Raw genomic sequence first — 22,482 nt, 5'->3', positions numbered from 1 at the left:
CCTACCCTGTCCCAGTAGATTGTGGGTGCTGCAACCGCACCAACATGGGTATAGTAGTAAGGATGCCGGTCATGGGTGGGACAGCCCGACCTGCACCAGTATGTAGGGTGAAGAACATTGGAGTCATTCAAGGGGGTGCACACGTCCATTTCACAGCGGTCCCACTTTACGTCGTAAAGTGGGAGCACATAATGACAGCCGGGGTGCACACGTAGTACTGTGTCCCCAGCATTTGAACGCCTAGACCACAGTGCGTGTTTAAAACTGCTAGTGCACAGCCTATAAACTGTACCATGGAGGTAATGGCACAAGGCCATGTTCCCCCACAGGTAGCATATATAGGGGGTGGGACATATTGTGTCATCACAAGTGCGCCCCACTATCAGCTTGGACAGCATATCTGGTGTCCGGTAAGTGACAGCAGTTTTTGTTTTAAACCCGAGGCAGAAGTTCAAGTGACCCAGGAACGGATTGTCCCCATTCTTGAACCCTCCACTGTTCACCTCACTGTTAGGGAAAACATTACCAACCTGCAGAGCTGTCACACATTTCGGTTACGAAATTCCCCCTCTACCAGAACATCTTACAAAACTACTAAAAGCTGCTGAGTTATCACAAAAGTATTTCTATACTTTGGAACAGAAAACACACAAGATAGAGGGAGAGATTCAAGGTATCACAGTCCCACCCTGGTGGGACATTTTCAAAAACATAGAGGTCCCTTCATGGGTCAGAATGACTTCCCACATCCTCGAGGTTTGCCAGCTGGGAATAGTGTTGTACCTGTTGTGCTCTCAGTGCATGGGAAAAGGCAAAATCCTAGAGTGCCAAAACGAAAGGACCTGGAAAAACATGCTAAGGTGGAGAGAGATACACCTGTTTGAACCTTTCATATATTTTTTTGTGTTCTTGGATAAAGATTGTTGGTTTTTTTTGTCTTCGGTGATTTTTAAGAAAGACTTTTATGTGTTGTTTTCTTTTAATGAAGATGTATGCGCACCAAGTGGGGTGTTGGACCCCCTAAATGTTTGGAAGTATGTAAATAATTGTATTTTGCCTGTGCGTGCTTACATACACCACATTTTAAAGAATGGGGAATGTATGTGTCATGAGATCTTAGATAGGTAATTACAGGGGAAGATTGACTACAGAGGGTACCCCAAAACTGCAACCGGCTTACCTGGCTGGATCGAACTGTCAAGGAACTCTGGTTGTTCAGCATGATCCCTGACCTCTCCTAGCTCAATTTAGTTAGGTTTTGGTGGTGGGACAAGAGTACGGTATTAGTAGCGTGATTTTCCCTCATTATGCCATGTGTTCCCTGTTCTTAACTAAGTGTACTTTGTAAGTCTGTATAATCTCAGTGTAATCCTAATGTTATGAGTTCATTTGTGACTTCAATAAACACAGCCTTTTTCTTGCACCAACCCCCAAATAAGTCAAAGGTCGAGAACCCATGGAGTGGGAGTGATTTGGATTCCTCAGAAGTCAGAGGTGAAGCTGACACACATCACAACCCCCTAGGGTAGGGAAGCGGGACAGGCCACGCCGGAGGGTAGGGTTGGGGGCCAATGTGCCCCTTGTTTTTTGGATGACTGCCTTGCTGCCCTCCTCGAGGAGGTGGCAGCACAGCAGGAGGTGCTGGTGCCCCCAGGATGGGAGGAGGAGGCCCCTCCACATGACGAAACGCACTTGAGAGGAGGTGGTGGAGGTGTTGAGTTCCCAAGATGTGGTGCGCGCACCTGGATCCAGTCTTGCAAGTGCTTCAATAACTTGTTGGAATTGGGCATTTAACCCAGCAGGTCGGCTTACCCCCTGCTGCACTCCCCACCCCCTCAAGTCCGAGTGTTGTGACTGCATTGAATCATTGGCGGCATTTGGCCTTTGCTGGGTGGGCAAGCAGATAATGCCCATGCTGAGGCCGGCCTGAGAGGTTGATGAGGAGATGTTTGCCCCGCAGCATGTGTTACACTGAGTCCCACATGACTGGTGTGGGGGCAACCTGGAGGAGCTGCACCTAGGCACCATGTTAGAACTCCAGGGCATGTCCTAGTCAGGGTGATGACCTGGTGGGAGGGGAGCTTCAAGACAATGTGGCAATGAACCATCTGCTGCACTCTGCGCTCCACGTGTTTGCGCCTCCTTACTATGGAAGGATACACCATGTGGTGCCTAATGTGATCACAGAATCACACAGAATCACAGAATCACAGTGCAGAAGAGGCCCTTCGGTCCATCAAGTCTGCACCGACACATGAGAAACACCTTACCTACCTACCTAATCCCATTTACCAGCACTTGGCCCATAGCCCTGAATGTTATGACGTGCCAAGTGCTCATTCAGGTACTTTTTAAAAAATGTGAGGCAACCCACCTCCACCACCCTCCCAGGCAATGCATTCCAGACCGTCACCACTCTCTGGGTAAAAAGTTTTTCCTCACATCCCCCTAAACCTCCTGCCCCTCACCTTGAACTTATGCCCCCTTGTGACTGACCCTTTAACTAAGGGGAACAGCTGCTCCCTATCCACCCTGTCCATGCCCTTCATAATCTTGTACACCTCGATCAGGTCGCCTCTCAGTCTTCCCTGCTCCAACGAAAACAACACAAGTCTAACCAACCTCTCTTCATAACTTAAATGTTTCATCCCAGGCAACATCCTGGTGAATCTCCTCTGCACCCCCTCCAGTGCAATCACATCCATCCTGTAATGTGGCGATGAGAACTGCACACAGTACTCCAGCTGTGGCCTCACCAAGGTTCTATGCAATTCCAACATGACCTCCAAACTTTTGTAATCTATGCCTCGATTGATAAAGACAAGTGTCCCATATATCTTTTTCACCAGCCCACTAACATGCCCCTCTGCCTTCAGAGATCTATGGACACACACACAAAGGTCCCTTTGTTCCTCAGAACTTCCTAGTGTCATGCCGTTCATTGAATACTTGCTTGTCAAATTACTCCTTCCAAAGTGTATCACCTCACGCTTTTCAGGGTTGAATTCCATCCGCCACTTATCTGCCCATTTGACCACCCCGTCTATCTCCCTGTAGCTCAAGACACTCAACCTTACTGTTAACCACCCAACCAATCTTTGTGTCATCTGCAAACTTACTAATCCTACCCCCTACATAGTCATCTATGTCGTTTATATAAATGACAAATAATAGGGGACCAAGCACAGATCCCTGTGGTATGCCACTGGACACTGCCTTCCAGTCACTAAAGTATCCTTCTGTCATCACCCTCTGCCTCCTACAACTAAGCCAATTTTGAATCCACCTTATCAAATTGCCCTGTATCCCATGTGCATCTGTCTGATGTAGGCAGCATGTGTCCAAGGGGGAGGTGGGGGGTGTGGAGCAGGCCTAGCATCTTTGTGTGAGTGCTCAGCAGCAGCGGGGTGAGGAGGCTCTGGTGCCCTGAGATGTCCCACTCTGGTTGGGGTGGACCTTGCGCGAACAGAGCTCATGTGCAATTTGCACTAATCAATGCTCTTCTCTCATTTTTAGGAGAGGAATGCTCATAATGCGGCAGTGCATGCGAGGGCTGGTGGCAGTCAGGCGCAGATCACCATTCTAAGCCGTTTCGAGCAGGAGGCCCTGGATTTGGAGTGGCACCATGCACCCAGGTCCGCTGGTGTTGGTGAGGCTGGGGTGCCACGGCCAGGTATTTATGCCCAACAGTGAGGTCAACATTGTCCTCCCAACAGCCATAGCACTGGCTTGACCATTGGTTATGGAAGGATGAGTGCATGATGATCCAGGGGACAGGGATGGACTTTATCATTGTCTCCACACTAAGTGATCCACTGTCCTTGTTCTTCCTTTCAGCATCATCGGAGCAGGGCTGGGAGAAGGAGCAGCAGAGGCTCCCTCTCAAACCTGAGGGGCCTGAAGTCTCACCAGAATCACACAATTTCAGTGAGGCAGGCACCAGCGCAGATACTAGCACTTCGGCAGGAATTCAAACATCGGCAAGTGTCCTGGGAACAGCAGTGAGGGCACTTCACACTCACTGGAGAAGCTGGCAGAGACAGAGAGCACCCATGGTGCCAGCAGTTGGAGGACTGTAGGGGACCAGGCACATGCTCAGTCTGTGCCTGATGATGTGCCTCTGGAGTCGTCCACGACGCAGCAGGTGCAGGAAATGCAGCTGGATGTGTGGGAGCATCTGAGGGAGATACATGAGGCTATGCTTGGCTTGGTCTCTGTGGTGGAGGAGTCTACGTGGACGCTCTCCGAAGCAATGAGCCACATGTCCAAGAGCCATGCGTCCTCCATAGAGAGAGTGGTGACTCCTGTGAACAGCCTACTCCATGAGACTGTCAGGGCTTCCTGGGGATGCGCTCAGACCAGCAAGCCCTCACAGCGACATTGACCTCAGGTTGTCAGTGCCAGTGTGGGAGATGGTCTGGGCATCAAGTTTCCCAGCTTGGTGCCCATCCATCCACGGTGAACAGGGAGGTCTGAAGTGACCTCACATCGGCATAGCAGCTGCCTGTCTTCTCTGCGGGCACCAGATGATGGCAGCAGCTCCTCTGCCCCTCTCCCAGTGACTGTATCATTCGGTGAGGCTGCGACGACTGGGGAGATGGCAACTGTCGAACTGGCAGATCCCTCCCAGGCGGGGCCAGCACTGGCTCCACGGGCCAGAGGACGGCCGCCAAGGTCATCAAGGCCAACAGGACAGCAGAGTCAGCAGGCTGTCTCAGATGCCACTCTGAGCGATGGGGCGGCACCAAGACGTAGCACCCGGAAACGAAAGCATAAGGCACCTTAGGCACACCACGGGTTTTTTACTGGTGCTTTTGTGTTGGCTTGAGATGAGGCCCTTATGATTTTATTTGATTTGTAACACTATTGTCTTTTTTTTGTAATAAGTTGCTTTGCTTGACACATTAAATTCAGATATGTCACCATGGCTGAGGGTACCACTTTTCTTCTGCATGTGTATCGTTTCCAAAACTGTAATGAGGGTTTTGTTGGGCATTCAACTTGATTAACAAGGCCCTTAGTTACTGTTCCTATCCTGGCAGATTTTGCACTTAGGTGTCAAGTGTCGAGCCGACAGCCCAGGCTTGTCCTATTGGACCATCTGTAGTGTGCTAGCCGATCATTCCCTGGATTAAAGCCTCCCAGGTGTTCCTGCCTCCCTGGAGTATGCCCGGATCAGTGGCGACCCCCTAGCATTTCCCTGTGCATGCTAATCCTCGGACTCATTGCTGGACTCAGCATGTGCAGCTGCAGCCACTGCATCGATGTCTTCATCGTCCACTGCGTCCCCCTTTCCAGCACAAGATTGTGGAGAGCACAGCATGCAACCACTATCACCAAGACACAATCTGGGGGGTACTGGAGTGCACCCCTGAGCGGCCCAGGCATCAGAAGCACATCTTGAGAAGACCAATGGTTCTCTCCACCACAGCCCTTGTGGAGGCATGGCTCCTATTGTACCGCTGCTCAGTTTCTGCTCTTGGATGGCGGAGAGGCGTCATGAGCCACCTTCTGAGGGGATAGCCCTTGTCACCCAGCAGCCTTCCATCCAGCCGGGCTGGAGTATTGAAGAGCCCTGGCACCTGGGAGTGTCTGAGGATGTATGCGTCATGGGAGCTACCTGGGTATTTTGCACAGACTTGTAAAATCAGCATCTTGTGATCACACACTATCTGCATGTTCATGGAGTGTAAGCCCTTCCTGTTGATGAAGGCACCAGGCTCATCTCCTGTCACCTTGATGGCCACATGTGTGCAGTCTGGATATGGGGGAAGCCAGCAATGCCTGCGAAGCCTCTAGCTCGCTGTGTCTGGCTTGCCTGGTCCCAACGGAAATGGTTGAAGGTCAATGCATGGCTGAGCGGAGTGTCTGTAACCTGCTTGACACAAGTGTGGACAGCTGATTGGGACACACCACAAAGATCGCCCACCGAGCCCTGGAAGGAGCCGCAGCATGGAAGTTGAGGGCAGATATGACCTTCAGGGCCACTGGGATGGGGTGTCCACCCACACAGTTCACGGAGATCTCAGGCCCAATCATCTGACAGATGCAGTTGACTGTCTCCCTTGAGGAACGGAGCCTCCTCCGGCACTGCACCTCTGGCATATTGAGGTAGCTGCTCTGCCGTCTGTATACCCTGGCAGCAGGATAATCACGTCTTCTGTGGCCCCATCCACCTTGGACTTCCTGTTGGCCTTGCACCCCTTCTGCCTGTGCTTCTCTTCCCAAATGTGACTCCGCTGGAGGCTGAATGTGCACTCCTGATCTCCTCCCCCTTCTAGCCCTCCCTTCCTCCTCAGAGGAGCTGCCTCCAATGGACAGTTCAGCTCCCATTCCCTGGCTAAGGGAAGACTTCCTGAAATCTGCAGGCCCAGAAATGATTCCTCACTGCAGAGTGCTGACCTGAAGGTTAAGAATCCAGAAAAGGCAGCTGGTATGCATTTTGAAATACTGCAGATCACACAAGTTTGAAAAACTTGCAAAAATAAATACTTGACTGTGCACATTCATGACCCCAGTGAGCCCTCTTATCCTACCCATGGATGAGGTTAATACAAATGTGTCCTACCTGCCTGCCCGTTGCGCCGACCAGAAGGTTGCACGGGTGCCGAAAAGATCGCCATCGATTGAACACTCAAGGGCCTTAAGTGGCCCGTTAATTAATGGAGGGTGCGTGTCAGACATCATCGCGTGCCCGCCCAACGAAATATCGCGATGGCGTACTGTGATGTCGGGACACTTGCCCAAAGTCACCGTGTATCTTTCTATGCACGGATGTGCAGGGACCGTCCCCACACGACAACTGGAAAATTCTGTCCCATATGTCCTTCCTCACTTTTGCTATTTTCCTCAATCTAGTCCCTGCAACTTTTTGGGTAGCTCTAATTTTATTGTTTATATCTTTTTGCCCTATAATCTCTATTCTGCACCTTTCTGCTCTTCTTCCTGTTCCCCTTCCACCAGCAAATTAGTTTAAACCCTCCCCATTGGTATGAGTTAACCTCTCAGTGAGAACATTAGTCCCAGTTTTGATCAGGTGCAGCACATCCATCTTGTACAGGTGTCTCTTAGCCCAGAGCCAGTCACAATGCTAGAACATTAAAAAAATCAGAAATCTTGGCCTGTAACTTCTGGTCAGCTGTCAATTCATCTGATTGCCACTGCAGTCCTAGTATCTTACCTTAAAATGAAGCCGCTCCTATGACCATCTGACTCAGGCCGGGTGAAATCACTCTAGCACAGCGGATTCCCGAGGCCTACAGTTGAGGGCAGCTCAGTCGAAGGTAAGTAATCCTCACCCTCTCTTTTTGCCACCCGAGGTGCAGTAAACCAGGTAAATTTAAAGGTCCAGCCACTTGGACAAGCCGGGGGGAAGGTAAGTGTATAAGGTAAGTGGGTAGGGTTTGTGATGGGGGTGGGGTTGAGTCAGGTCGGTTGAAGCCAGGCTGGGCGAGATTGGGGTGGGGGGGTGAGGTTGGGTCGGGCCTGGGAATGGTGATGTTGGGTCGGATCAGACCTGGGGGGATTGGGCCGGGTTGGGTTTGGTGGTGAGGTCAGGATGAGCTGGGCCGGGCTCAGGGGTTAGGGCTGGTTAGGGTCAGGTTGGGCTGGGCCTGGGGGGCCTCTCTCCTGGGGGTGGAGGACTCCGGTCTGGCCAGGTCTGATTTCTGTGTGCATGCATCAGCAGGGATCCTAGTATCATTAGTAATTATACCATCATTAGCATGATAGGGGTTTTCCTTGGGGGTCGGGATGGATCAGTGCTATGGTTATCCAGAAGCTGAAAGTGGTTTTAATTCTTCTAACTTTCCTGGGTAACTATTGGTGTAAGACAGCCGGATCCATCCAAAGTTTGCAATTTAAGTCACATTATCAGATGGTTCCCAGTGCAGGGCAATTGCCCAAAGGATGTTTGAGCTTCCCAAGCAATTGCTGTGCAATCCTTAAATGGGAGCTTCCAGGTGGGGGTTGGGAGGTGTTCCCCAGCACATCTTTGGGGTTGGTATCTCCCAGATACACTGTCCTGGAGCTCAAAAGTTACGGGCCATTAAGTTTTAGCCTATGGAAGCAATTGACCATGGTATATGGTGTATTATTAAAAAGAAACTCTAAGGCCTTTACCTGAAGTTTCAAATTGGCTATGATGACCTTGGTCTTCATTTTCCAGGACAGTCTTGAGATCTGTATGATGTCTTGGAAAGGCTGATGTGCTGAGATCCACCTGATTTGTGGCTACTTCTCTTCCATTTCTTTTCATTAGAATTCCAGTGCTTGAATCACTAGATGGTCTTTGAGTTGGTTGAGAAATATACTGCACCACATGAACAGTACTTTGTTGCATCAGGCCACAATTCTATAGGCAGATAAAGAGGACTGATCAGATTCAAAATATGGAAAGGAAAATAAATAAATTAGGAAAGCTACCAATAGTAATCAACATTTTCATTTTTCAAATCAAACGATTCACTAATTCAGAAGAAGAACTGCATCTTTCTGGGAATATTTTAATTACATATCACCTCCCTCAGCAACACACATGCCTATATCATGAAGTAATCTGTAAAGTTCCTGTCTTGAATGTGGCAAAAAAGCACACAAAATTAGAGAAAGATTGACAGCCCCGGTCCAGTATATCTAAACTTTACACCTCTTCTGCTTTCTGTTTTCTACTTATCTATATTATCTTCTGTTTAAAAATTAAAGGGAGTTAAAATGGGTCATAACTGAAAATTGGCGTGGGGATCACAATGAGCAATTAATGTATGCCCCTTCAGTGTAATGCATGTAGCACCTTATCTTCATGCTGCCTGCTCATTGTAATGATTTCTGTGTGCATGCATCAGCAGGGATCCTAGTATCATTAGTAATATGCACTACTTAATGTTAGCAGCAGCACCCCTTGAAGAGGATATGCATTATGACTGGAGCATGTTCTGGGAGTTGTTCTGCAACTGAATCTGACCTAGGAAAGAGAGAAGAATGGCTGACCATAGCCAGTCTTTGGTTTTATGTGGTGGCGGAAACGCATTATGACTGCTGCCAGGATACCAGGCCATTGACCTACATGATGCATTGCTTCCGGTCACTCACCGGCTGCAGGTTTAGGAAGTAGAAACCCTTTTATTCCGTGTACATGGAAAAGTTGACATGAAGCACATGAAAAGCAATGTTTATGCCATCAATGGCACAATGGGGAAGCCTTCAATCCTTGAAACTTCCCATGCTCAATCTGCCTGTTTCCCTCTGGAAAAAGCAAGATATAGGAGTTAATCCCCTTTACATAGAGAACCTCCCTTGTGCAACAGTGCATAATATATCTAGCAGCAGCCTGGAAGGAGCCAGACGCATATAAATTCAAGTCTGCTTCACATCCACTGAAATGCAGTCCTTGCCCTGCTCTGAAGTTGGAGTTGTGGCTGTATCAATTGGCAGATTTTAGTGACAACCTCCTTAATGAAGCATAGGCATCTCAAACAGTGGTCATTGCTGAAGATCAAATAGGAGAATTGCTCCTTGAACACCCTAGAGCAATTAGTTACGGCCTCCTACTGACAACTCCCTCTACCTCCTCTTCCTCCTCACTCTTCTAGCAGTTTATCATCCTCATCCAGCTTTGAATATATATTGACAGGTATTAAAAATAAATCATTACATTACTCAAGTATAATTAAAGCAGGAAAGAATTTTCTAAATTCTATATACTCAGTAATCAAGGAAATTAAACATGTGAAAATATTTTGCTTGGTTACCTTGTTGAATTTTTTTGACAAACCAAAAAATGTAACATCAATGGTTTTTGTACTCTGATTTTAATCCAGGTTGATTTTTTCTAAATAATATAAATAGTACAATTCCACATTAAAAAAAATATAACTGAAATGAAGCTTACTGATTATACTAATTCTGAAACTCCACTTCCCTGTGTCCACCGGTCACTATTGTCTGAATAAACAGTCTCTTGTCATAAATGTTGTGGCACCCCTTAAAACCTCACTGAATCATACAATCATATAACATAGGAGGGTATTCATCTCATCATGTCACTGTCAGCTCTTTGAAAAAGCTATTCAATTAGTGCTATTCCCCGAATCTTACTTTTCAAGGATATATCCAATTTCCTTTTGAAAGCCACTACTGAAGCTGTTTCCACCATCCTTTCAGATAGTGAGTTCAAAATCATAACAACTGACTGCATTTAAAAAAATATTTATCTCACCTTTGGTTCTTATCTTTAATCTGTGTCAGTTAGTTATCAATCCTCCTAACAGTGGAAATAGCTTCCCCTTATTTACTCCATCAAAACCATTCTAATAAGTCTTCTCTGCACCCTCTGCAAGGCCTTGTCATCCTTCCTATGGTGTGATGCCCAGAAGTGGACACAATAGCCTGGATTTTCGCTCCCAAAGCAGTTGTGCTGTCAGGAGATTTTCCAGCTCGCTGCATCTGCCTCAGGAAGAGGTTCCCTAAATGCGGGATCTTTGTTCTGGGAGGGCGGGTGGGTGCTGGATTTGGGCCCACTGCTCCAAAATGCAGATCAGAGGTGGTCACAGGGGTTGCTGACAAAGAAGACTGCGTAAAAGGTCCACTTTGGTTCTCTGGGACTTTGTCCCCTTTGTGTTGTTAAATATTAGGCTTTCTACCCTCACCCCCTCTCACATCCCTACCCGCTCTCCATGCCCCATCAATGCCCATCATGCCAACCCATCCCCCTACACCCACCCCCAATAACCCCTCACACCATCCATGCCAATCCATGCCTCTCCATCCACCTCCAATGGCCCCTCATACCCTCCATGCCAACCCATGTCCCTCCACCCAGCCCAAAGTTCCCTCCTATCCTCTATGCCAATTCATGACTCCCCCACTCATCTCCCTGACCCCTTATAGCCCCTTTGTCAACTTAGTGCCAACTTGTGCCAACTCATGCCCACCATCCACCACCCTTTTCCCTTACACAATCCAAGTGACCATGTGCAGAATTCAGGAGCCATGCTGAGATAAAATAACATAACGTTCTAAGTATCTACCACAAACTTCACTGTGTAAAAATATACTCTCAATCATAAAACCCAATTCAACATATTTATATCCCTAATAAAAACAAAGTTTTGTATTCATAAGCCACATCAAAGACAGCTAATCCTTTAATGATGCCCTGGATCTCTTAATCAAATTGTGAGCTTACAGCCTCCCCAGCATGATAATGACAGTTTATGGAAGCCATCAAGCAGGAACAATGATAGGGTTATGTCAACAAATATCTATTGAAACTACAAGCACAGACTTTTTCAACTCAAAGGCACAGGCACAGTTTTTTTTCAAAATTTAAAGGGTATGGGATTTAAATAATTTGATAGTTCTACAGACCTTATCCTGCCTTTACAAGTATTTATGACTGAGGGCTTGTAACACACGCTACACAGTAAGGTGCTCACTCCAGCAAAAATGGGATCTGTTTGAACTCAGCAATGAATTCAAATGGCCCTGCTGAGTTCAGATTTCCCCCATGTGTGAGTCACATCCCACCCCTTTTCCCCTACAGGCAAAAATGGGATCTGTCGGATATGCAGAATAGATCCCTGGATTAGGTTCCCAGCAACATTTTGGATAAGCTATGGAGTCTCCATGGCTGTATGAAAATCTAGGCCAAAATTCCAACTGAGGCCTAACCAGTAATTTATGAAGGTTTAGCATAACCTCATTGCCGCCGTACTCTATGGGTAGGAAATTGGCTTTAGCCTTGCATGTGTCATTTTTCAGGTGTTCTATTAATGGTTCTACTAAGGGGCACCCTTAGAGCTGCAAAATGGTAACCGCAGCATATACATATTTCTAACTGGAAGCACACCAAAAGCTATTTGGTGCATATATAGCACACACATCATGACCAGCCACTGGAAATATGCAGAGTAGGCACATCATGACATCTTAATCACACACACACTGAATGTTGTAGCGTGTTGGTTACAATTCAGTACGTCTGAAAAAGCCTTCGTAGTCATACATAGGTTAACTTAGCTTATTCTTTATTGGCTCTTTGATCTAGTTACAAATATAAAGAGTACAAGCTAGGAACTGTCTCCATGCTTGCTGGTACACATAACTCTGTCCAACAGCAGACTGACCTGGGTACAGGCCATGTGCTCTCTTACATCACTATGTGGGCGGTACTGTACTCAGTCCCACATTAACCCTATATGTGCCAGACCCTTATACGACACTGAACACATATTAAGCAGAAGGAGGGAACAACAACACTATTTAGAGGGATAATGAACTACTTAAAGGTTAGCTGCTTCTTGATTTCTTACGGCTGCTGCTATAATTCTGCACGTTTTTACTGTTTTTCATTGTTTCAAGTTGTTTCAAGTTTCAAAAGTCAAAGAGAGTTGTGTGGCAGATGTTGAAGTACTTTTTTGATTTCAAGTCTTCTTCACAAACCAGTTGTTCATAGGTATGGGTGCACTAATTGGCCTTCCTCTTGAAATAGAGCATGACTGGGGGAATGAGCAGAGGCCATGAATAGCAGGGTAAACTGTGAGAAGAGGGAGGGGAAAGAGGGAAAAAAGGGCTCTCAGCCGGAAACTATATTCTCCTGGGTTACTCAGGGAACAATTTTCTTACTTGAACCTCCGTGAGGAACAATGGCCAGGATTTTAAGGGACGGTGGTCAGAAAGTCAGGGTCAATCCTACCTTGGTCAGGGATGGGAAACCTGACCTAATTTTGCTACCTGCAACGGGACTCCCATCACCTTAAGGAACAAAGAGGTACTTCTTTATCACTCTACAGTGCCATTAGTTTCTCCATTATTGTTATTTTGCCTATATTAATTTTGGTGAGACCCTGCTCCTGATTCACATTAGTTTTCTTGGGATTTTTGGCAGGCTGACCTCTTCTTCTACTGAAAATGCTGATGCAAAGTAATGATTCAACATGTCCACCATTTCCATATTTTCATTTACAAAATCACCGTTTTCAGTTTTCAAAGGACTCACATTATTCCTGAAAACCTTTTTTTTCCTACTATAGCTGTAAAAAATGTATTCAATGTGATATCCTTTTGCCAGCTTCTTTTGTACAGCATCTGTTTTGTCAAATTGCTTTTCTATGTATCTTTCCAATTCTTCAGAATCTGTGCTATTTTATGCTTTTTTGTATGCTTTTTCTTTTCGTTTTATGTTGTCTCTGACCTCTAAATGTCCATGACTGTTTTGGGGCAAGTAGCATTCTTGCCCCTTAGGAGTATAAATCGTTTCTATATCACATTTAATTATTTTTTGAACATCACCCACTGATACCCTGTCATTTTATCTATTAAGAGGTTTGCTCAATTTACAGAGGATAGTTTCCACGTCATCCCATTGAAGTCAGCCTTACACCTAAATGTAGAATTTTATTAGCTATTTTGCAATTCTCCTTTTCAGAGACTATGTTGAATTCAATCATATTATGATCGCTATTAGATAAATAGTCACACCCCGTTAGGCTGTTAACTAAATCTGGTTTATTACTCATTATGAAGTCTACTTTGATTAACTATGTGAAAAGATTTCCTTTGTGAAAGCAAATTGAAATCCAAGGTTATAATAAGATGATTTTCAGGCTATTAGGTAAATTATTGTCTTCAGACAAGGAAATTACTTTGAGGATACAATAATATCTTCTACTGTTAGATATTATAACGCATTTTTGATCAGTGTTAGCCCTGGGACTATAGTTTACAGCTACAACCTTCTGCTGCAGTCAATAATTGTGTAAAGTGTAAAATAGCCAATGGGAATGAATTGTTAAGATTGAGCTGTATTTAACCAATACATTCAGAATGCTATTAACAGGTACATTGAAAACAAAGCTAAACACCTGCGCACAATTTCTAAGAATCTGTGACAAAGTCATAGAAGTATTGAAGGGTATACCTCATTCTTTTACAGTGTGTGTGTATTTGCCTGAACAATTATAGACCTGTGCAGAAGAAAATCCAGAATATCTGGGTGCATCATAATCATAGTCTCACCTGAAGCATTCAGCTTGTAATTCTTGAAGCTTCTCATTCAGCATTAAAACAATGAAAATTTATTTGCCCAGAAAGTGGAACTTACTACCAGATGGTTTAGGCAAATAGCATAGATGCATTTCAGTGGAAGCTAAATTAATACATGAGAGAGGAATAGAAGGTTAGATGATAGGTTTAGAAGATGCAGAATAGGAGGAGGCTCTTGTGCAGTATAAATACCAGAATAGTTGCACTGAATTTCTGTGCTGTAATTTTGATGTAACTCTGTAAAACTTTAAATGTGCAATGGGTGTTCCGTTGGGTGTTCTGCAATAATAACAGTAAACTAATGGCACAAATAGAAATAAATAGTTTAAATGTAGTCACCATTAAAGGGATATGGTTACGTGGTGACCAAGGTTGGGAAATTATTGGGTAGAATTTCCCCCGGTCGGGGGTGTTATGTGGGGTCGGGCACAGACCCGATCGGACTACGCCACCATTTTACGAGGGTGGGCCAATTAAGGCCGGCCCAGCATGATGCCCGCCCGGAAGCGCTGTGCCTTATGTGGGTAGGGCGGGGCTTCCCCGAGTCAGGAGTGCAGTCTTTCGCACATGTGTGCAAAAGAGTGCAGAAATCTCCCTGAGGCACAGAACTGCCTCAGGGAGATTAATTTGAGTGTGAAAAGCGGGAAAAAAAATATTTTTTAAATGTTCGTATATGTCCCCTCATGTGAAACTGTCAAATGATTTGGGACATATGCATTAATTTCAATAACATTTTTAATCAAAATTTAAAATCAAATATGAAACCTCATCTCACCCATGGATGAGGTTTCATGAAAAATGCTCTTCGCCTATCCACCAACCTTAAGGTTAATTATTTTAATTGACAGTTAAATGGCCTTAATAGACCTTTAACAGTTCAGTGGGCGCCCTGGCTTGCCGAGCCAAAGATTCAGCCCAATATTTCAGGGTACATAGTATTTCAAAAATACAGACAGAATGGCAAGGGAGGAAGGGTAACCCTGATAGTAAAGGATGGCATAAGGACAATAGTGAAGAAGGGTCTTGGCTCAGAAGATCATGAAGTAGAATCAGTATTGCAGGCTTGCAGCTGGCAATCACTATTTTCTGTAATTTTATTTCTACTTCACTTTTTATTTTAAGTGAACCCTTATTGAATCTTACTTTGTAGACATTGATTTAAACCTAGGTGTGATTGTGCTTTGATTAATTAATCATCAGTAATCAGTGGTGATACTGTTAACCGTGGATGTGTTTTCCCAAGACCTTGTTTTTCATACTGGTCATTCACAGCTGGTATTTGGTCTACATCTTTGTTTTCCCTTTTCCAGCTAGATTACTAAAATAAAAGTTGTCTTTTATTTGCCAGAAGTTCTTTCTCTTACTGCATTCGATGACCCTTGAACTACAAGCCAAGACAATAAATGGCCTTACGTGGTTAACTATGATTTAGAATCAGGAGATTAATCAGCCTGATTAATGGCAGATGGGGGACACATCAAAAGATGTGTAAACAACTTGAATATAGCTAAGTCTACAAAGTCCTATAGTGCCTGTGAGGAGAACTGATAAGGACTCATGTTTTCCAGAATCTTGTTTTGAGAATGTCTGAATAAAGTCTTGAAAAGCTGGAATGGAGCCAGAAACCTGGCTCAAAGGGACACTATTTCCAGGATTCAGGGCTGCAGCCAAAGTAAGATAGTCAACCACTGAAGGTTATGGAGGAAGGGACAACAGAGTGACTGGCTGAAGAGTCCGCCCCCCTGCAAGGTTATTCAGAAAATTGGGAATGTATGGACCAAGGGGGAATTTTACTAATTTAGGGTCTTGTCATGGAACAGACTAAGCTGGGGTTTTTCTTTGCCATTTTGGGGAGCTATCATAGAACAGACCAATTTGGATTATTGTTTGTGCTTTAAAAATATCTTTGTTCTTTTCTTCTGGTATATATATATAGAAATTGCTTTCTCCTTTAGTAAAGTTATCTTTCTTATTTACTTCTTCCTTTTAATATTATCAATTATAATTGTTATATCACTATTATGATAATTATCATTATGCAAAATTCAATAAAAATATTGTTTTAACACTTTACTTGGCATTGTCATTCAATCCTATTACATCCAGAGTACAGCTCCAAATTTAAGTGAAACTCCATAAGGGATTCTCATGCCCTTACTGTATGGGTGGAGATTAGGGATAAAATTTTTCACTTGGCGGGAGGATGTGTGCCCGACCTGACCAAGCATAAAATGACATGCGATGACACTGGGCAAGCATCCAGACATCATCGTGCACTCGCGCAATATTTCAGTCAGCGGGCACATGCTAGAGTTGGCAGAACGACAACCGACAATCAAAATGCCAATTAAGGCCATTAAAAAGTTAATTAAAATAAATTTTTCGCTGTCCGTCCAACCTTATAGTTGGCAGGCAGGCGAAAAGGCCAAATGGCCTTTGCACTTTTTTGGAAATCTCATCCACGGGCAGGATGAGGTTTCAAAAAGCAAATAAAAATAAAAACTTTAATTTTTCATTAATAGCATGTGACAGAGTCATGTGAGGTGACATGTTTCATTACATCTTTATTTTTTAAATTATTTTCTTCATCTCCCTGAGGCAGCTCGCGTGCATGCGTGAAGGCCGCACTCGCCCAGCTCGCCCTCCTCCTCCCGCCTGCACAGGCAGCATAGAGCACTGCTGCTCACGTTTCATACTGGGCGGGCCAGTGTGAAATTGCCTTCCCTTCTGGTGCCGATAGCAGGCGGCTTCCCAACCGTTCCCACCTGTCCCCACCAAGCCTGCCCAACATGGCTGAAATTCTGCCATAGGAACAGCAAGAGTCAGAAAATGCTGGTGGGAGTAATTTATAGGCTCCCTAACAGTAGTTATACTGTTAGAAGATGCATTAAACAAGGATTTATTGAAATGTATAACAAAAGCTATGAAATAATTGTGGGTGATGTTAATCTTCATATGGATTGGACTAATCAAATTGGCAACGGTGCTTGAGAAGATGAGTTTGTAGAATGTTTTTGTGATAGTTTTCCTGGAAAAATACATCTTGGGACCAACTAGGAATAAAGTTATTTTAGATCTAGTATTGTGTATTGAGGCAGAGTTAATTAGTAATGCCATTTTTAAAGATCCAATGGAAAGTAGTGATCATAATACCAGTGAATTCCACGTTAAGGTTGCAAATGACATGCTCCAATCACAAACAGGAATCTTAGGGCAGAATTGTCCCAGATTTGCACTAAGTGCAGTAGTGGGCGGGGAAAAAGATGTTTTACCCACCAGTTGCAATGGCAGCTTTTCACGCCATCCCAAATCCGTCGCATTAATTATGCATTCCCGGGAAGCATGCTGTTTTAATTGCCTGCCAAGCCATCACCTCGCCATTTCATCACATGGCCGCCACAATTAAAGTGCAGCCGCGCGCACACCTCTCAGTGCTCCCGGCCCAGGACTGCTACACAGAAGACAGGATGGCCCTGAAAGGGAAAAAGAATTCAGCCCCAGACCCTGGTTTAGCAGCATGTCCCTTGAGCTTCTTTTGGATGCCGTGAAGGCCCGCCGTGATGTCCTTTATACCCCTTTGGCCGCAGGACTGGCCAATCCAGCATCACCAATCCAGAACGGAAGGCAGCGGCAGCGGTGTTCAATACCCTGCAAAAGAGGACAGCCACCCAGCGCCGCAACAGGATCATCCATTCCGCCAGTTTAACTCACTCTTCTCATCACTCTCAACTCACACACTCACAAACCCATCACACATCCACAAGGATCTCACACCTCAAGGGACAACACCACTAACACTCACACACACCCTCAAATCTCCATCAGGCTCATATCCTCTGGAACTCATGTACTCATCCCATCCATTGCTCCACTCACCACACAAACATTCGATGTGGTGCCATGTGTCTTGCTCACAATCCCTCCATCTGTTTCCATGCAGGAGAAGCTGGCTCACATCAGCAAGGAGGGGTCCGAGACCAGAGGATGGAGTGGCTCACATTAGGCCCCTCACTCACCCCATCATCTCTTTCTCAATGCAACTGTGAGTGCTCTCTCTCCTGCTTTTCACTTTGCTGCCATGCACTTATTATCTCTACTTTGGTTCACAGGAAGCTCTGCCATGCAACCGACAACCTCAACCAGCCAGTTCCTCAACTTCATCCAGGTGCTCATCTCCAGCCAAGAGGACACCTCCTCCATTGAAGTGCTGGAAATAAGCAGCCTGAAAGACCCGTTACAGAGCTTACCCACACCATCCACTAGTGCAGAGACACACGCCTCGGTGGAACCTAGATCTAAAGCAGCCACAGGTTCACAATCCGGTGGTCACCATACGGGCACGTGTCTGCAGCAGGAGGAGGTAGGTTCAGCCAATCTCCCCTGCACTCTGAGGACTTCTGGGGAAGAGGCATCTGTGAGGTTCGAGTCAGATGATGAACTTCTAGATTTGGCTTTTCAACTCATCCTGGAGAGTTGGCAGAAGGAGTGGAAACATCACACAGAGCTTTTGCAAGCCCTCAACAGAGAGGCTCACAACTAGGAGGAACGTGCCCGCCTGCTCTCTGATGAAGTGGTGCCCACATGTGTACGTATGGAGGGCCCCATGGGGGAATGGTGGATGCCATGGAGAGCCTGGTCCAGCAGAACGCAGAGATGTGTGCAGACCTGAGGTCCATCACGGGAGCCATGGCTGAGTTCCTGCAGTGGCACGTGAGAGGGAAACGGGGCACCTCAACATCTCTCCAGGTGCTCCTTCCCCTCAAAAGTCAGGCCAGGGCCCTGGGGCACCTGAAGGGAGGAGCAGCATCTGGGCACCCCTGGGTCATTCACTCAGTAATCTCCTCTCCCTCCAAGTCCCCTTTGCCTGTGAGCCCCTCAATCTCGTCCTCTGTCACAGCAGAGGGAGCACCTGGCCAACAAGTGATTCTGGAGGAAGAAGTGTATGTGAGGCAAGGCCTTTTGGAGCCTCATGCAAGTATTCTCCCACACACACGGATCCTTCCTGTCTCCCACTCACTGCAATGTCCTGAGCTTTTTCAATGCTGCCCACTGGGGTTCGCTTTTAGTTGTCCATCTGAGCTGACCTGCATTGCTGCCCACCCACTTATCACACTCCCATGCAACACCTGATCTTGCCCACCCATGACTGTCATTTCACTTTCGACTTAGACAGCATTGTGGCCATTCAGTTTCTCATTTGCTTTCCAGTCAATTCCTCTCCCCCGGTCACCCATTCCTTTCCACCATTATCGTTGACCCCCCTGGCATCACTTTCCACCTCCTCTCCGTGACCTACCAGCCACAACCCTTTTGTTTCGTGGGTGTCCAGGTCATCATGTACGTTCCCTTCCTTACCGAAAATCCCACCTCTATCCACATTAATCTCCCCAACCTTGACCTTTTCACCCCCAGGACCCTGTCTGCCGCCAAGTCCCCACCAACCAACCTGGCCATCCATTCTACCACCTTACCATCTTACCCTCACCCTCCCACCCTACCACCTCACTCTGCCCTCGGTCATTTTCACCATTCCCTCGTACCACATCCACCCTTAGTTTGTTCCTCAGGAGTCAGTCATCGACTGATCAGAGCCCTCCTTTGCATGTTCAACTGGATATCTTCCCCTCTGGACTCCCTCCCCCCTTGGAATCCCTTCCCTCCTTGGATACCCTTCCCCCCTTTGAACCCCTTTCCCCACTTCCCCCTAGACTCACGACCACCACCCCCCTTTGTCCTCCTCCCCACCCCAGACTACACTCACCCACCCCCACTTAGTCCTTCACTCTTTCTGACTTCTTCAAACACCCTTACTTCTTCCTCCACCCTTACTCCCTCCCCTCTCCACACTCCTTCCACCACCTCCCCACCCCGGACTCCCTCCCCACGCCGCACTCCTTCCCCCCTCCTAACACATTCCCTCCCTTATACCTACATCCCTAGTTGCCATCTTCTCCCCATTACCCCCTCCTCCCCTGTACTGCCTCCTCCTCAAACCTCCCCTTTGCTCTCCTTTGCTTCACCTCTCCCAACTTCACACCCTTGACACCTTCGATCCCCCCTCCCAACCTCATCCCCCCTGACATCTCTTCCTCACCCAGTTGATCCTGGACCTTCCTCTTCCACCCCTGGTACATCTTCCTCTCCCAAACACAGCTGGACCTTACTCTCCACACCCTCGACCATCATCCATCACCCTCAATGGTGACTTTCCAACTTCCATGAGCAGTTTTGCAGCAGAGCCATGTCCATGAGAATCCACCCGGCATGCAATGGACATTCCTCCAGTGTGCCCTTGCTGTCAGGCTCCAGCATCTACTACTCCTCAGATGCCTGCGTTGTGAGCAAGGCCCTGGTTGTAATCCTGACTTCTGCATGTCACACTTTTCAGGTCAAGTTCTGCACTGACTTGCAATCACACTGACCTAGGTGTACGATTCAGCATGATTCCAACAGGCTGGCCTTATAATCATAAGCAGGTGTATGAGGTTCCCGATGTCTGACAGTGGGAACACGGCCCTCCATCGACGGGCTAAGCAGATGATCGCAAATTGTTTTCACGGTGTCGTGAAACCGATTTCTGGCCTTCTCGCCATATAGACTGCTCCTGCCCCTAAGCACACCCGATGACAGCGGGCACGGAAAATTCCTCCCTTAAACTTAAACAAATCCAATTACATAGGTATGGGGGTGGGTGGGTGGTGTGGGGGGGGGTGGCAACTGGCTAAGATTTATTGGGTAAATTGATTTAAAGGTATGACTGTAAATAAACAATGGGAAACATTGAAAGGAACAACTCAAAATCTTCAATATAGGACAGAATTTTCCCATTGGCGTGCAGGGGCGGGACCTGCATGTCCGCATGCAAAATGACACGTGGTGACATTGGGCAAGTGTCCTGACGTCACTGCGCACCATCGCGATAGTTCGTTGGGCGGGCGTGCAATGATATCCACCATGCGCCCGCCATTAATTAACGGGCCCCTTAAGGCCCTTGACTCACCAATCTGAAGCACTGACCTTCATCCACTTCCATTGGGGCCAGGCAAGCCAGACAAAGCGAACCAGAGCGGTGACTGCTGGCTTCTCCTGCGTCCAGGGTGCTATAGACTGCACACATGTGGCCGTCAACAGGTGCCTTCGTCAACAGGAAGGGCTTCCACTCCATGAGCGTGCAGATGGTGGTCTCCTCTGGCCGGTGGAGCCAGTGCTGGCCCCGCCTGGGAAGGAGCTGCCAGTTCCACAGCAGGCATCTCCTCAGTAGTCGCAGCCTCACCGGATACTACGGTCACTGGGAGAGGGGCGGAAGAGCTGCCGCCCTCATCTGCAGCGCCCCGAGAGGAGCCCACAGAGATGACAGGCAGCTACTGCTCCGATGTGAGGTCGCTTCAGAACTCCCTGCTCACCGTGGATGGTTGGGCACTAAGCTGGGAAACTTGGTGCCCACACCATCTGAGGTTATTACCGATGTGAAGGCTTGCTGGTCAGAGCACATCTCCAGGAAGTCCTGATGGGTCTCCTGGAGGAGCCTCTCCACGAGAGTTCCCACTCTCTTCATGGAGGACGCATGGCGCTCGGACATGTGGCTCACTGCTTCAGCAAGCATCCACGTAGACTTCTCCACCACGGAGACCCAGCCAAGCATAGCCTCATGTATCTCCAGCAGATACTCCAGCACACTCAGCCGCATTTCCTGCCCCTGCTGCGTTGCAGATGACTCCAGAGGCACATCATCATGCACTGACTGAGCGTGTGCCTGGTCCCCTGAAGTCCTCTGACTGCTGATGCCCATGGGCACTCTCTGTCTCTGCCAGCTCCTCCAGCGACTGTGAAGTGCCCTCACCACTGTGCCCACTAGCCGATGTTCGAATTCCCACCGAGGTGCTAGTATCTGTGCTGATGCCTGCCTTACAAAAATGGTGTGACGCTGGTGAGACTTCAAGCCCTTCAGGTGTGAGAGGGGGCCTCTGCTGCTCCTCCTCCCATCCCTGCTCTGATGATGCTGAAAGGAATAATAAGGACAGTGGATCAGTTAACATGGAGACAATGACAAAGTGCATCCCTGTCCCCCAGATCATTATGCGCTCATCCTTCCATAAGCAATGGTCAAGCCATATTGCAAAAATAAATCAATTAACATTCTGCACTGCAATGCCTATTGGGAGAACAATGCTGACCTTGTTGTTGGGCATCTGACCGTGGCACCCCAGCCTCACTGACACCATTGGACCTGGGCGCATGGCACCTCTTCAAATGCAGGGCCCCCTACTCGAACCGGCTAGGAATGGCAATCTGCGCCTGGCCCCCTGTCAGTCCTCACACGCTCTCCTGCGTTATGAGCATTCTTCTCCTGAAAATGAGAGACAAGCATTGATTAGTGCAAACTGCACATGGAGTCTCTTTGCGCAAGGCCCACCCCAACCAGAGTGGGTCATTTCAGGG

General features: G+C 47.0%; 1 protein-coding gene across 1 annotated transcript in view; it reads right to left on the bottom strand.

Moving 5' to 3' along the window:
- prkn (parkin RBR E3 ubiquitin protein ligase) overlaps positions 1-22,482 on the bottom strand; it is a 1,436,618-nt gene that overhangs the window by 877,008 nt on the left and 537,128 nt on the right. The window contains exon 3 of the mRNA XM_041208007.1: positions 8,149-8,353. Within this exon, the coding sequence (XP_041063941.1) occupies positions 8,149-8,353 (205 nt within the window). The remainder of the gene's footprint in view (positions 1-8,148; positions 8,354-22,482) is intronic.

The sequence above is a fragment of the Carcharodon carcharias genome, chromosome 2, assembly GCF_017639515.1.
Source record: "Carcharodon carcharias isolate sCarCar2 chromosome 2, sCarCar2.pri, whole genome shotgun sequence".
In the NCBI taxonomy this organism is placed as follows: Eukaryota; Metazoa; Chordata; class Chondrichthyes; order Lamniformes; family Lamnidae; genus Carcharodon; species Carcharodon carcharias.
This window is presented reverse-complemented; position numbering and strand designations above follow the sequence as displayed.